A 15803-nucleotide genomic window follows, 5' to 3' on the forward strand; every position below is an offset into this window, starting at 1 on the left:
TCACTTGGTTAGTCCCGCAATAGCAGCCGCAGCCGGGAGGCGCACCGACTAGGCCAGCTCTGCTTCTCTCTTTTCTTTGCTCCAGCGGCCTCGCCAGAGAAGGTCGAATTGGTTTCGAAGTGCTGTTTTTTTTTTTTGCAAGCTCCCCTTCCTGTTTCCTCGGCCAATGTCATGGACTCGCCTCCGATGCTGCACTCGGTGAAGCTCTACGTGTACGACCTGTCCAAGGGCATGGCTCGTCGCCTCAGTCCTATCATGCTCGGTAAGAGCAGCAAGTAAGACACGGAAACCCGCCGCCTCCTCAATTTGTGTGATAGGCTGAGGGGAAAGTGGACGCGGATGGCTTACTAACTTAACGGGGGAAGAAGCGGCCACTCCAGATATGCAGGTCTGCGGGAACAAACGAGCTCTTCCGTCTCTCTCCAGCCTCCTAGACTCCTAGGACTTAGAGCAGGGGTCTTCAAACTTGGCCCTTTTATGACCTGTGGACTTCAGCTCCCAGAATTCCTCAGCCAGGCACGCGAGCTGAGGAATTCTGGGAGTTGAAGTCCACAGGTCATAAAAGGGCCAAGTTTGAAGACCCCTGACTTAGAGAGTAGCGGGTGAGAAGATGCGGAGTTGCTATTTCCCTTCCCTTCGCCCGCCTGATCCAGGAGATGCGCGGGTCTTTACCGTGCCCGGTCTCTCCCACCCCCACCCCCCAGCCCAGGGCTATGTAAAGGGCGACTTTAAGAGGCCAGATGCCTCTGCCTAGCTTAGAGTCACAACTTTTCCCGCCGACACAAAGGGAGAGGGAGAAATGCTAAGGCCGAAACTCGAAACCAGTCGTTTCCCAGAGTCATTTTAAGGTGCTTAAGGTGGGAGTTCAAAAAGCTAACAGACACAAGGTTAGAAGGGGTGTGAAAGTGAAACCTCACACTTTGGCCTTTATAGGCAAGTTACAGAGATGACAGAAACAATTACCTCCAGATAAAACACTATAGTCACTGCTGAATAATGATGTCCCTAAACCATTGAAAGTGACAATTGAATAAGACACTTATTTTATTAATCAAATTTATATATAGATGTCCATCTCTTCCCAAAGGGGACTCAACAATAACAATAAATAAAACATCAATATAAAACAGATCAAACATAAAAACTAACATTTGCACTCATCAATCAAGCTACTATTTCATCAACTCCCGTTGTTGGCATTTTTCATTTACTATTTAAATTTTTGAAGATGTGGCTCTAGTAACGTTCATTGATGATGTCCATATATGTATTGATGATATGGGGATCTTTCTGTAATTACGCTTACCTTTATCTCTTCCTTTTTCACTAGATGTTTGCCTTTTTAGTTTTTATTATGACTATCTTTTTGTAAAAGCTCTGCTTGATTTCTCTAATTTTTTAAGTCTCTTTTTTCTCATTTGATTATTATCCTTCATTTGTTTGCTTCACTTATTTAGATATAACTTCTTGCCCTTCTCAGGAATTCGGTGTTTAGGTAGGTAATTTTTTTCTGTTGCTGTGGCCTTTTCCTTTTGCCATTTTTCACCTATTTTCAGTCTATAAATAGACATCTTTTGCTTCTGACAGAATGGAATAATTAACAATATGGCAGATTTCTATTAGGATTCTTCAGGGATTCTGTTGAATTTAGTTCATTAATATATATATATGTACTCAATTTATATCCCACCCACCTTTTCCAAAGGCAGCCTATATAATGCACCTTACTCATCTTTTTTCTATAACAACCTTATGAGATAAATTGGGCTAAGAGAAAGTGAGTGACCTTAAGTCACTCAGTGTGCTTCAGTGACAGGTATACTAAAACCAGGGTGCCTCTATTTCTAATTCAACACCTTAATCCGTAAATACACAGATTCTCATATGAATCTCTTTTTTGATCATCACAGACCATTCCAATGGCTTTTTGTTGAGATTCATCTTCTTGACTTGGTCATTTGTCTCCTTTCTTAGCTGAAGTTGGAAGTTCATGATCTGAGCCATAGTCAGCATCATATCTTCTTTTTACTGGCTGAACAGAACTTCATCTGTACTTGCAAAATATGCAGTCAGTTTATTCCATTTGGTAACATTTGTGTGTACAGTTGTTTAGATTGGTAAAAAAAGTATTTCTTATGAACATCAAATTATCATGGCAGAATTCTGTTAGTCTGTCATCTGGCTCATTTTATATTTACCAAAGCGGTGGCTCAGTGGGTTAGGACGCTGAGCTTGTCGATCAGAAGGTCGGCAGTTTGGCGGGTCGAATCCCGAGTGCCGCGTAACAGAGTGAGCGCCTGTTACTCGTCCCAGCTTCTGCCCACCTAGCAGTTCGAAAGCACGTAAAAATGCAAGTAGAAAAATAGGGACCACTACGGTGGGAAGGTAACAGCATTCCGTGCGCCTTTGGCGTCTAGTCATGCCGGCCACATGACCACGGAGACGTCCTTGGACAAACGCTGGCTCTTCGGCTATGAAACGGAGATGAGCACCGGCCCCTAGAGTCGGAAACGACTAGCACGCATGTGCGGGGGAACCTTTACCTTTACCTTTTAATTTCCCAAATGACTGGGCTTTACTATTCCAGTAGCCTTTGAAGAGATCACATCTTTTTTATTGTATTGACAAGTTATTGCATGTCAGGATACAACTATTCATTATCAGCCTCCTCTTCACCTATGGGATACAGGAATCATTGAACTTCTTAATTGGAACTTGAATTGAAATCCTCCTTTCATTTTTTGAGCTGTAACTTGAATTTTGTTTGCACTGGGTTTAACACTTTTTTGCTAATAATTATAACTATTTCATTTCTTGTCTGAAGTTCTTGTTCACTGTAGAATATCTGGTGTTTTTTTTATGGGAAATGACTTATTCCAACTTTACAGTTTTCTAAGTCCCAGAATGTTTGTGTATAGACTTGGTGCTTCTGCTCTGATAACATCCAGATGCTTTTGTTCATGATTCTAACATTTTTTGTATTATACACATAATTGTCCTCTACTGTTCCTCTACTGCTATTGTCCTAGTTGTGAATTTCACTTTGTTTTCTTAGTAGAATAGTGGAGTGAGTTGCCATTTTTTTCTCCAGTGGATTGTGTTAATCTGATCACTCAGCTGTGATCTACTGACTGTTACAAGTCCCCTTCTGGGAGTATCCACTCCCAACTGTATAGTTCATGTCATAACTGGAATGGACAACCTCATTTACTGCTACAGAGTGATGATCTTTGAAGGGTTAAATCATTTAATTTCATATATGTATTTTAAATACATAAGATTTAATCAAACTAGCTACTTTAACTACTGGCCTATAATCAATAACTTTCTTTTGGATGTAGCATAGTAGATCTTTTATTCTTAAAATTAATTTCTGATCAGTAAAAGTGGTAACCAGAGCAGCATATGATTTTATATGATCATATAAAATGATTTTATATCACTGTCAGAATAAAATCATGGAACTGAGAAGAAGCAAACTAAATCATATTAATACTATTTCCACATTACTGATTGAAGATTATTTTTAATCCATAATACATATCCATTCCCTGTATCTGCAAAGCTTAGATATTCATGTTGAGTTTTTATGTATCCTCAGCATGTAAATGTGCATTTGCAAAGTAAATGGTTAGCCGTTGAGGGATTCCACAATACTGAAGTCCAAAAAGGATATTTTTTCTTAAAAATACTACAAAATAATTTACTGTTTATCAAAGTGCTGTATTTCTGTTTTTGAAAGAAAGATTCAATCAATGATGTGTTGAACTTGCACTGTCATTGTGATGAAGAAAAGTGTAACTATAAGCAACTCATTTGAATTTCAACAGAATTGCAAGTACCTCCCACATTGAACTCTGTACTAATTCACAACTGTCAGAAGACATGATTAAAACTGCTTAATTTCACAACACATGGATAGGCTTAAACATAGTTTCAACTGGGAAACTGAATATCCTAAACCAAGTCCAAAAATGCTAGAGAATTCCTGGAAGCCTGACACTCAGACAAATCAACCACCAGCAGACACATAAACAACTTCTGCATGCCAATCAAAAAGCCAACAAGGAAACAAAAAGTCCAATACAACTCATCAGCACCCAGATGGGCAGAGATTAACACCAAGATTAACTTTAGGCTAACAGTCAAGAAGCTAACAATAAATATTAGTCCAATCAAGCCCTGTGGAACCAACTTCCCCTTGAGCTCCGAATGGCCCCGGATCTTCGGTCCTTTCGCCGCGGCCTTAAAACATTCCTTTTCCATCAGGCTGACCTGGACTGACAGGGATTTTAAAAATGTTTTTAACTTATTATTGGGGCTGCTAGTTTAATTCTTTTTTAACTTTTATATTATTGTATTTTTATTGTTGTTAGCCGCCCCGAGTCCTTTGGGAGATAGGGCGGCATATAAGTCCCAAAAATAAATAAATAAATAAATAAACAACCAAGACCATTCCCACCAATAGAGATAGGGCAAGCCAGTAGTTTATAAAATGAGAGCAAACTCCATTCCCTACTAGCACTGATGATGTTACCTAGTTTGGAAATAAAACATCTGCAAGAAAACAACCAAGCTCAGAGTACACCAAGGACTCCACAGTACTAGTTAAAGCTAAGTTTTACTTTTATTGGGCATGCTCTGGCAAGTTTATCCCAAGAGTTTTAATTTCCAGATGGGGTTGAATGGGGAAAGTAGAATTTTAAAAATCATCTTCACTTAAAAGCCACTAAACAGAAAATTCAAATACTGCTTAGATTTATGAAGAATCTGTAAAATCCAATTTCATATATACCTCATCAAAAGTACATACCAATATATCCAATAAAATCTGCTTCTAGTTCTGTAGAGATAGTATTGAAATGTTCAGATATACTAAGAATTGATGCAATATGTTGCACTGGTGATACATCATTTCTAACATTAGATCACATGTAAATAAAAAGTAATTCATCAATATGTTTTATTTGATCTAATAGAAAAAATACTCTGAATTTTATTAATATAGATATTATGAATCAACTTTACATATTACATCAGAAATTCTTTATATGCCTGCCATACTTTAAGAATCTTCAAGAAAAAGGAAAAAGGTGTTCTCACAGGTTTTTAAGAAAATGAGGTAGTTAATCTTCTGAGCTCTTTCTAAGAAAACTAATTTAGAAAAGGTATGTGTTACTCAAAAATGGTGTATTCTTCATGAAGATTTAATATATAGTTCTTTATCAGCATAAAGCTTGAGTACACATGTCAACTTGACTGAAGATAGCAAATATAGTTTCTCTTTTATTGGTTTAGAAAGTTTAAGACTAAATGAAATTATGTAAGAAAATGTGAATTATGATAAGTAAGTGGTCACAATAGAAGTTGCTGATACTACTTTCTTCTTTTGTATACAGGTAAGCAACTAGAGGGCATCTGGTAAGTTACTAGTCAAAATTAATTGGAATGTTTGTACTATGGGGGATCCCTACTGTTACGCTCTACATAATTTAAATAGTGTGGTCAAGGGATTAAAAAATAACAGAGATATCTAATTATTTTGATGTAGTTACAGTCAATGCAAAAAATAATAAACAGAAAGATGTAGACCCAGTGGGGGAACAAAAAAAGTCCCTGAACTCAGTTATTCAAGCCCTGGTCATCTCACGTCTGGGCTACTGTAATGCACTCCACATGGGTGTATCCTTGAAGACAATTTAGAATCATCAACTGGTGCAGAGTGCGGCGGTACAGGCAGTTCTTGGGGCCCTAGGATGGCCCATGTTACACCATTGCTCCATGAGCTGCTCTGGCTGCCAGTTTGATTCTGGGTACAGTTCAAGGTGTTATCACATTTAAAGCCCTGCATAGCATGGGTCCATGTTACTTGAGGAACTGTCTCACCCCTTAGGTTTGGCCCATCCCACCTGCTGTGGGCCTCAACAATCAAGGAATTCTAGCTGGTGGGCTCCAGGAGAAGGGCCTTCTGTGCCATGGCTCCTGCCCTTTGGAACATCTTACCCCTGAGGTGAGATTGGCTCCCACCTAACCCTCTGACCTTCCATAAGGGCCTGAAGACCTGGCTTTGCCAGATGGCTTGGGATCCCAATAGGAGAGCATCACACCGGAGGTGTTTGATGAATTAAGAAGCAATCTCACCTCCTCTTGGTGCACCCTGTTCCCTCCCTCCCCATCTTTTAACTATAAGTTTAACTATAAATATTTTTATTGTCATTTCCATGTTTATTGTTTTAAAAATATTTATTTTTTATTATTTTAATTGGTTTTAATATTGTAACCTGCCCAGAATCAATTTGATATGAGATGGGTGGCTAAATAAATAAATACACCCCTCCTCCAAACACATTAATAGGAGCAAGCATTTGTCATAAAATGCTGATTGACTGCTGGAGGCAAGAGGTAAAAGTTAAAGGAAGAAGAATGAATTGGGAATGTCTGAAATTCTGAACATTCTGCAGTGTTATATAGGTAAGACAAAACATTTTGTCTAAAGGCAGATGAGACTAAATACTCTGTTTGCATTTGTATTACTCTTGATACTGTTAGGCAACATACTGGGTAGAGATTTACTCTTTCTTTTAACCTGATGTTTCTTTATTCTCAGGCACACCTCCATAGTTGCCCACAGGGATGAATTCTTCTATGGTGGTGGGGGAATTTCAAGTTGTCCACCTGTAAGTTTACAGGCATTTGAGAAGTTATTTCAGGGTTTTTTTCTTTTACTCAGTTGATTTCAATTCATTTTGTGTTTTTTTAAATTAGTATTACCATTCTTACATAGGGAAATTATAAACTTTAGCATCACCTGTAAAATCACAAGAACTTAGAAATGAAATAACTGAACAACATTTTGACCAAAATGTGTAAGAGTAGATGATAAATGAAATTTTAAAGCAAAAAACAGGAGATTATTATTATTATACTGGCTTTCTATCAAGAGGACATTTTAAAAAAATAAATACAATAAGATATTATAAAAAAAATATTAGGGATTACCCAAATGTCTTGCTGATTGATATTGTCCACCTGTAAGTTTACAGGCATTTGAGAAGTTATTTCAGGGTTTTTTTCTTTTACTCAGTTGATTTCAATTCATTTTGTATTTTTTTAAATTAGTATTACCATTCTTACATAGGGAAATTATAAACTTTAGCATCACCTGTAAAATCACAAGAACTTAGAAATGAAATAACTGAACAACATTTTGACCAAAATGTGTAAGAGTAGATGATAAATGAAATTTTAAAGCAAAAAACAGGAGATTATTATTATTATACTGGCTTTCTATCAAGAGGACATTTTAAAAAATAAATACAATAAGATATTATAAAAAAATATTAGGGATTACCCAAATGTCTTGCTGATTGATATAAAAGACAAATTAACTAGTTTTGCAGTGCTAGTAACGATGGCAATGAGACGGGGCCTCCATCAGAATTGAGGACAGCAAATTAGTTTGCAGAAACAAGTCAAGTCGTTCTGCCTCCCTAAACTTGAGAAGAACAGATAGGTCAGGGGTAGGCAACCTCGGCTCTTTTATGACTCATGGACTTCTGCTGACTCAGGAATTCTGGGAGTTGAAGTCCATGAATCATAAAAGAGCCAAGGTTGCCTAACCCTGGGATAGGTCTACATGAAAAACACCTAGAGACAGCCAACCCTTCCCCCCTCCCCAAGCTTCTATTGTCTGGATGATTGTCTCACGTTACCTGGCTCTGCGTTTTATACAATAATTGTTGCTTTGAATATTAATCTTTTCAACTCTGCAAAACTTTGTTTTAATCAAAGATATTTCTTTCTGAATCTGATTTCTTAATGCAATTATGAGTCAGGCAGTGCTGATTTTAATTTAGCCATATACAATGGGTTTTTAATCTACTGGAAAAAATTTAAGAGACTTATCTGACTTACCTTAACTGAGAAACTGCATTCCTGGTCCCTCTTCTAAAGCCACTATATTTCTCTTCCGTAAAGCAAGATGTGGGGGGGACTCACATCTCTATCAAAAGCAAATGTGTTTTCCTGCTAGTCCAAGTCTCCAGATTAAGAGATTACATGAGGATCCTTTGAAATATTACTGTCAGTTTTCTACCAGCAGTGATAGCAGACGTGAGTAACTTCTGGAAGTTTTCAGTTGATGTGAGCAAATTGTGAAAGTTTGCAGAAAGTTTTCAGCTTAAATTATTCTATAAAAGATACTGAGAAATTTTTGTAATGACTTAGTAACCCAATGAATGCAAATTTTGTAGGGCGGAACACTGCTTGGGCCTCCAGATTCTATTGTAGATCTGGGATATACTGAAGTTTCAGAAGACCTCTTCTTAGAATATTTGTCCTCATTGGGGGAATCTATATTCCGGTGAGACTCTGGTGTTTAGTTTCTATTCTAATATTCTGTGAAGGGAATAATTTATTAGAATTATTTTAACATTTTGTATAAATTTTATGTAAAATTCTGAAATTATATAGACACTCTAGATTTGAAATCACCTAAGATATTAGAATATAAGAATAATCTAGGAAGAGTCGGTATACTATGCTGATTACAGTTGATGGTTGTAATGATGTCATTTCTGGATTGATGTAGAACAGAAGGTTTATATGAAACAAAATATAGTTAAATAGAAATACAGAAGACTGTTTATTCAGTCATTGATTCAGTTAGCTTTTGATCTGAATGTTGTAATTATGAATTGTTTTTATATGCTTGAACTCTCGAGACTTTTTCTGCATTACATCTGACTCATGTTCATTCACTTTGATTTTTTGGTGGATCACAGAGGAGACTCCTATAATCTTTTTGATCATAATTGTAATACATTCAGCAATGAAGTGGCACAATTCTTGACAGGGAGAAAGATCCCTTCCTACATTACAGATCTTCCATCTGAAGTCCTTGCAACGTAAGTGCAATCTTTTTTTATATAGTATACCATATTTATACTGCCACATTGCATGCTAACTTTAACAACCATGCCTTCTCAGAATTTTTAAGGGCAAGACAGCTTGGGCCAGTGATCTGCCTCATAGGCTCACCTACAAGCAAATGACACAAGTCCAAACTATATCAAATATATTAAAAAATAAAAACCAAAAGTATTCTTAAATTGGCCACTCTTTTGTTGAAGAAAACAGAGAAGTCCCAACTACAGAATATGCTCCCAATTTATATCAGGAACTACATTAACTTCCTTCTGAATTTTTTTTCCAATTACTGGTGCTAATTCAATATACGATAACTTTTACAGACAAAAAAGAGCTGAAGTATATGATTTGGAGGTTAAAAAAACACCTCAGATTAAATCAGCTATAGCATGCAGTGTAAAGTGGCAAGAAACATTTTAATGTCATTATACACTGTATTGTGACAGAAATAAAAGTGTAGTAACTCCACCCTTTGCCAGGTAGATAGGGGTCATGCTGTGGACTGTAGATAACTGCTATTAAAGCAGCATACAATGTGTGTTCATCACCATTCACCAAGATGGAGAGGGAACCTTGCATTGTCTATGACTTCCTACTATTCCTAGAAGTACAGTACTAGTTGCAGCATTAATATTTGAGTCCCAAGATCGTAGACAGGATAGTAATTTCCAGGAGTAAAATTGACTTCTTTGATACTAAATTTAAAAGAAGGCTTGTTTCAATTGTTTTGTTTTTGTTTAGAAGCTGCAGGAAAGTGTAGTTTCATTTTTCAGTGAAGTGCCATCAAAATCAGCAATCTGCAAAAAAACGGGGTCCAGATAGTCCTCATTTAACAACCATTTGAAGTTATGGCAGCACTGAATGAATTCTACACCCAGTCCCCCAAGGTACAGCTGTTGCAGTGCCATTGCAGTCACATTTGGCAATCCACCCACACTTACAACCACAGGGAGGTATCAGCCGCTTCCCCAACTCTTCCTTCTGGACACCTTGCCTGGCAGCACTTCTTGAGGATGGCGGTAGCCACTGAAGTAGAGGCCTAGGGAGCTCCAACAGTTTTAGCTTATCACAGTCATCCCTGGGCCTCTACTTCATTACGAGCACCACCAGTTCTGCCACTGCTCCTCATCTAACAACTGGTGGGATTCAATTCATGATGGCACCGGAATTTCCATTGCAAAACAATGTGGTCATGTCATGTCATGCTTTACAACCATATTGGTTAGTTTCACAAATTCTGGTCCCAATTATTATTATTAACCACAGGCCACCTGTATGCAAAAAAAAAGAATCTGTGGACTGCCCACCTCTTCCCCTAATACATTATATTCTTAGGGCACACCTCTTCAATGTGCTTAGCAGTTCACTGTCAAATTATAGAATTAATTGCAGAGCAATTCGGTATCTAATGCTGTGGAGCTATGAAGCAAAAAAACACAAAGCCCTCCGAAAAAAAGAAGACAAAATTCTATGTCTAGGTTCTGTGCTATTATAGAGAAGGTTTTGGGTTGGCTTCCCTTTTCTTCATCCTGCTTATATAGGTTCATTTCCCCAAATGTCTCTTAAGGATTGTACTGACTATGAAGAGTCAGTTTCTCGCCAAGGTTCTTAGGTGTCTTATTTTTAAGTTTAATATTTTTACTTACAGAGTATTTTGAAAACTTAAACATACTCTTCTATGCTTCTTACTGTCACAGACCATTTGGACAAGCATTACGACCACTTCTTGACTCTATCCAGATCCAGCCACCTGGAGGAAATACTTTTGGCAGACATAATGGACAGAGCTAGCAAACACAGTGAAAAATATCTCAATTCACAAGGGCATTTCCTTTTAAAACTCAACTGTATTAGATACCTATCTTATAACTTCATGCCATGGTTCAAAAGTGGCATTTCGGACTTGTTAGGGAGAATATTTATTGAATTGCATGTCATGTGGTGATATCAGAAGACATATGGTCATAAAATCAAATAATGTATTTACTTATTAAATTTGTTTTTGTCTTGGTTCACTTTTTCTACTGTCCCCACTGAAAAAGTGCAAATTAGGAAATCCACCTGCACAAACTAAGGTAACAAGGATATCTTAGCCATCTCTTCCCAAATGTACTAATTTCATTACCATTGTTGCAATATTTTCTAACCTTAAAGTTGTAAATTTAACAATATTAAACAATAAGCTTGAACATGCTTTAAATTTTTTATAGGAGAAAAAAACTGAAAACATTCACTGAGAAATTATTTTGAGTCATACTTCTTAAACAGAAAATATAAGCCAGTCTGCAGTAGAAATAAATATACACAGTAATAGATTTCTAAGTGCGGATTGTTGATGCCAAAATAACCCTCTATTGCTTTTTTTGAAAATCTGATCTTTTCAATACCAAATAGAATAGCCTTAACCCTTGTGCTATGTTAATCTTTTGTATGTTAAAAAAAATGTACAATGGGTAGAAACGAAAGTCTTCCTGTAAGCAGTAACACCATATTTTAAGGAAGGCGAAATGAATTTGGCTAATACAACAAATAACTTACATAATTTTCAAAAAACCTATGCAATGTACAACTTTCAAATAAGAGTATAGAGAAGTAATTTTCAATTCTGGAAGTACATCCAAAATCAGTGTTAAGACCTATTATTTAAGTCTGAGATTTAAATCTATAAATATAGTTATATTGATTATATCCATTGCTATAAACACCTTCTTCTCCATATGCTAACATCCAGTTTGAATGAGGAGCATCTTTTAGTTGTTGTTTTTTACAACAACAAAAATTATTTATTTAACCAGGTTAAATACTTGTAACAGAACACTAGAACCAGTTTGAGGAGCATTTTAAGAAAGCATTATATGGCAATGACAACTACTCTCTGAGAAAACACATACACATACCTTTCCCTCAATGTCAGGCTTTCATTATATCAATTTTTTATTAAATTGGATTTTTTTAGGAAACTAGAAGATCTGTGAACTTTTCCTTTGAGAAGCTATTAATTTGTCTCTACTTTCTTCTAATACTTGGTAAGAACATTAGAAAATCTGCTAATACTCAGAGATAATATTCACTTGTACAATATATCGACTATAAAATACAAACCTAATAAAGTAACTACAGTAGATTGTAGTCCAAATATTTTAGTCCCCTTTTTAAAATACAAACGTTTGAAAGATTATGTGACGGACCACAAGCCTCGTTATCTATAAACATTACAGGACAGCTTGTTGGAATTTGTTGCTCAAAGATGCCGTACTGGTGGTGCCAGATGAGAAAGGCTATTTAAACTCAGAAAAATTCTTGATAGGGAAAATAAGATTTCCTTCCTTTGGAAAAATAGAAGATTCTGAGTGAATAGAACAGTAGAGAAATGAGAAAGAATGCTTCATTAATTGCATGCTTTTGAAATGCCTCAGAACTTTTGTGTTGAATTTTCAGATTGCACTCTGATAACAAAGTATTTTTCTATTACACAAGTATTTGCTACCTATATTGATTATTGCAACACAGAAAGAATTGGAATGACAGTGAATATAGTTCTGAATGTTCTTTCTATATAACTGTACCTGCTTTAAGAACCACATCTCTATCACAGTTATTGTGGATGTGTGGTAGAGAAGAACTGCTGATATAAAATATAACCGTTCTAAAATTTTATTCCATAACATATTGGAAACATTGGCTGATTAGAATAACTTGTTTTCTTAAAAACTACATCCAAAACACACATACTTCCTTGTGAGCTCCAAAATGTCATGCTTTCTAGTAAACCTGTTTTGAATTGTAGTTTTAATAATCTAATTGATTGCTTTTTCATGTGTAATTTTGTATCATTCCTTCTGTCAATTTTAATGTACATTTCTCCATTTAATTAGTGCATATGAGGAAATGGAGAAATTCCTGATAGTTACTTAATCATATTTTCGGAACTTTCCTTCCTATAACTTTAGCAAATGCAAAGTAAACTCATGTTTACTCAGAAATGGTACCATTTTTTCCTACAGGATTTATTCCCAAGCAAGTTTGCAACCCAAGGTAGTTGTCTTCTCTAACAGTAAAAGGAATATTCTACTTTTTGCATTATGATCATGTTGTCCTCTCTATTACTTCCAGTAAAGAAATTATTCTTTTGCTTTCTGGAATACACTGTAGGGTCTATTTTCAGTGGTGTGCAATAATACTTAGAACTTCACTGAACAGAGACCTAAAAGAGACTGCATTTCAAACTGGTGTCTCAATTCTAGGATATGAATTATTTGTACTGTATGTTATGTTCCACAACAGGTGACACTATTGACTAAGGTCAGTTCAGAGACAGTAGACCTGGTTTATATTTGTGCAAAAATATAGCTGTATTCATATCTAACATTTTTTCCATCCTTATATTTATAAATCTACATAAAGTATGAAACGTGCATGTATTTAAATTGATATACTTTTAACCTGTCAAAGGGCATGGAAAGCTGAGCAGCCTGTATATGACAGCAAAGAACTGGCTTAATTAACGGGTCTGTCATTTCCAGGAATTCCTTATTGTTCTTGTTTTATAATTAAAATAAACCTTTGTCAGAACTCACTTGAGTTTGCTTGTTTTATTTTGGCATTTTTGCCTTCCTATTTATCTTGATAGTTATATTTTAGATTATAACTATTGTATTATATTGATACAATAAAAGGCCTTTCTATAATCAGTGAAGCACATAGTGACTTCTTTTGATAGTCTTTGGCTTTCTTAATTATCCAGTATGCATCAGTAATAATGTTTCATGTTCTTCAGCTTTTTCAAAGCAAGCTTGAACATCTAGCATTTCCTTTTCTATTCAGGGCTCTAATTTGTATTAGACTACTAATCCACCTTTAAGGTATCTTGCAGGGGTTGGGTGGGGAAATGCCCCTTATGCATTATGAGTGAGATGGTTATGACCTAAATCAAGGTTACGACCTAAACCAAGGTCAGATGAATGGCTCTGGCTCTGGATTTTCCTGTCTCTGAAAGCATGCTTGGCATCTTCAGTACAAGTTTTTTATTTTATTTATTTATTTATTTATTTATTTATTTATTTATTTATTTTTATATACCGCCCTTCTCCCGAGGGACTCGGGGCGGTGTACAGAGCAAGGTAGGTATACAATTAAACAATAGTAAAAACAAATGAAAGCCCAAGAGCTATCAGGCCAGGCCGGACTGCTGGAACAAGTAAGTTTTTAAGTCGCGCCGGAAGGTGCGAAGGTCGGGGGCCATCCGGATTTCGGTAGGCAAGCAGTTCCAGAGGGTTGGCGCACCCACTGAGAATGCCCTCCCCCTGGGGGCCACCAGCCGGCATTCTTTGACCGGTGGCACCCTGAGGAGGCCCTCTCTGTGGGAGCGTACAGGACGGAGGGGTGTTGACGTTGGCAGAAGGTGCTCCCGTAGGTAATCCGGACCCATGCCATGTAGGGCTTTGTATGTCATCATTAGCACCTTGAATTTCACTCGGAAGGCAACTGGAAGCCAGTGCAGCTCACAGAGGAGAGGTGTGATATGGGAGTATCGGGAGGCCCCCAAAAGTGTTCGTGCAGCTGCACTCTGCACCAGTTGAAGCTTCCGAGTGGCTCTCAAGGGCAGCCCCATGTAGAGAGCGTTGCAGTAGTCAAGGCGAGAGGTCACAAGTGCATGGGTGACTGTACGTACCGCTTCCAGGCAACGGGACATCACGTCGAGGGCATCACTGATGTTGTTTGGGGTTGAGATGAAAAGCTGGGTGTCATCAGCATACTGATGGTACCCTACTCCAAAACCACGAATGATCTCACCTAGTGGTTTCATGTAGATGTTGAACAGGAGAGGCGAGAGAACCAACCCCTGAGGGACTCCACAAACGAGAGGCCTCAGAGTCGACCTCTGTCCTCCTGCCAACACCGACTGCGAGCGTCCCAGGAGAAAGGAGGAGAACCACCGCAGAACCGTGCCTCCCTTTTTAATTACTCAAGATGCACCTCTTCACATAAGCCTTAGGATCATGCCAGCAGTGCTTAGCTGCTGAATGATAAATATGGTTTATATTATTTATATTAGTACATGTATCAGGAGAGATGTTCCAGAACAGTAGTAACTGAAACTATTTAGAGCAGTTTCAGAATATACATACTACATTCAGTGGGGGAAAATATTTTGTCAGTGCATGCACAGTCTTATTGCGCTGAGATAACCCAGGAGTAAGCACGGTAAACAGTGATGTAAATGGTGGTTTATCTTACATTATGTACTATATCATACACCAGGAACAATATACATATACGTGTTAATACAGCAGTCTCCAACACACACCAGTTACAGCAGGAAACGAAAGAGAAAGCACACATCTGCAGAGCCTTCCCTTTAAGGATCTTAAAGAGATACAGACCCTGCTTGCTCTTAAAGGGACATAGACCCTGCTGAGTCATTCCCAACATTAGATCATACATCTTACATCAGCTGGTTGGCTTCTAAATTTACCTTGACATATTTTCACGATGCTATACAACAAATGGAAGCTACAGTCACCCAGAATTCTGTAATTATCTAATGCTCAGAACTGAATCATGTATACCTATATAATTCCCATGATCAGCAAATCCATTTAAAGACCAGAATATCAAAGGTACTCCTAACTTGGAATAGCTCAGCTGGAAAGTATTTTATGGTCAGGAAATTATAAAATCTAGTCCCACTTTAGGCATAAAAGCTGGAAGGATGATTTTGGGACAGTCACTCTCAACTCAACAGAGTGGTGGGAAAATAAGAGGAGAAAGGATTATTTGTATGTTTTTCACCTTAAATTATTTATAAAAGTAAGAAAAGCAGGGTTTAAAAATCTAATGTGTTCAGTCAAATTAGGCTTTCTTTTACCAATGTC

The 15803-nt window shown here is 37.1% G+C and overlaps 1 protein-coding gene across 2 annotated transcripts; it reads left to right on the forward strand.

The window, feature by feature from the left end:
• The first annotated feature begins 18 nt into the window (after positions 1-18).
• DESI1 (desumoylating isopeptidase 1) lies at positions 19-13500 on the forward strand. Of its 2 annotated transcripts, XM_081331994.1 has the most exons (7): positions 197-262; positions 5400-5421; positions 5894-6010; positions 6608-6677; positions 8253-8362; positions 8784-8906; positions 10626-13500. In XM_081331994.1, the coding sequence occupies exons 3-7, from the start codon at positions 5976-5978 to the stop codon at positions 10717-10719; spliced, it is 432 nt and encodes a 143-aa protein (XP_081188120.1). In that variant the 5' UTR covers positions 197-262; positions 5400-5421; positions 5894-5975; the 3' UTR covers positions 10720-13500. The 2 variants fall into 2 exon arrangements, with proteins under 2 accessions (XP_081188119.1, XP_081188120.1); XM_081331993.1 differs by lacking the exon at positions 5894-6010 and having other exon boundaries at positions 19-262.
• The last annotated feature ends 2303 nt before the right edge of the window (positions 13501-15803 follow it).

The sequence above is a fragment of the Vipera berus genome, assembly GCF_964194415.1.
Source record: "Vipera berus genome assembly, chromosome: 6".
NCBI lineage: Eukaryota > Metazoa > Chordata > Lepidosauria > Squamata > Viperidae > Vipera > Vipera berus.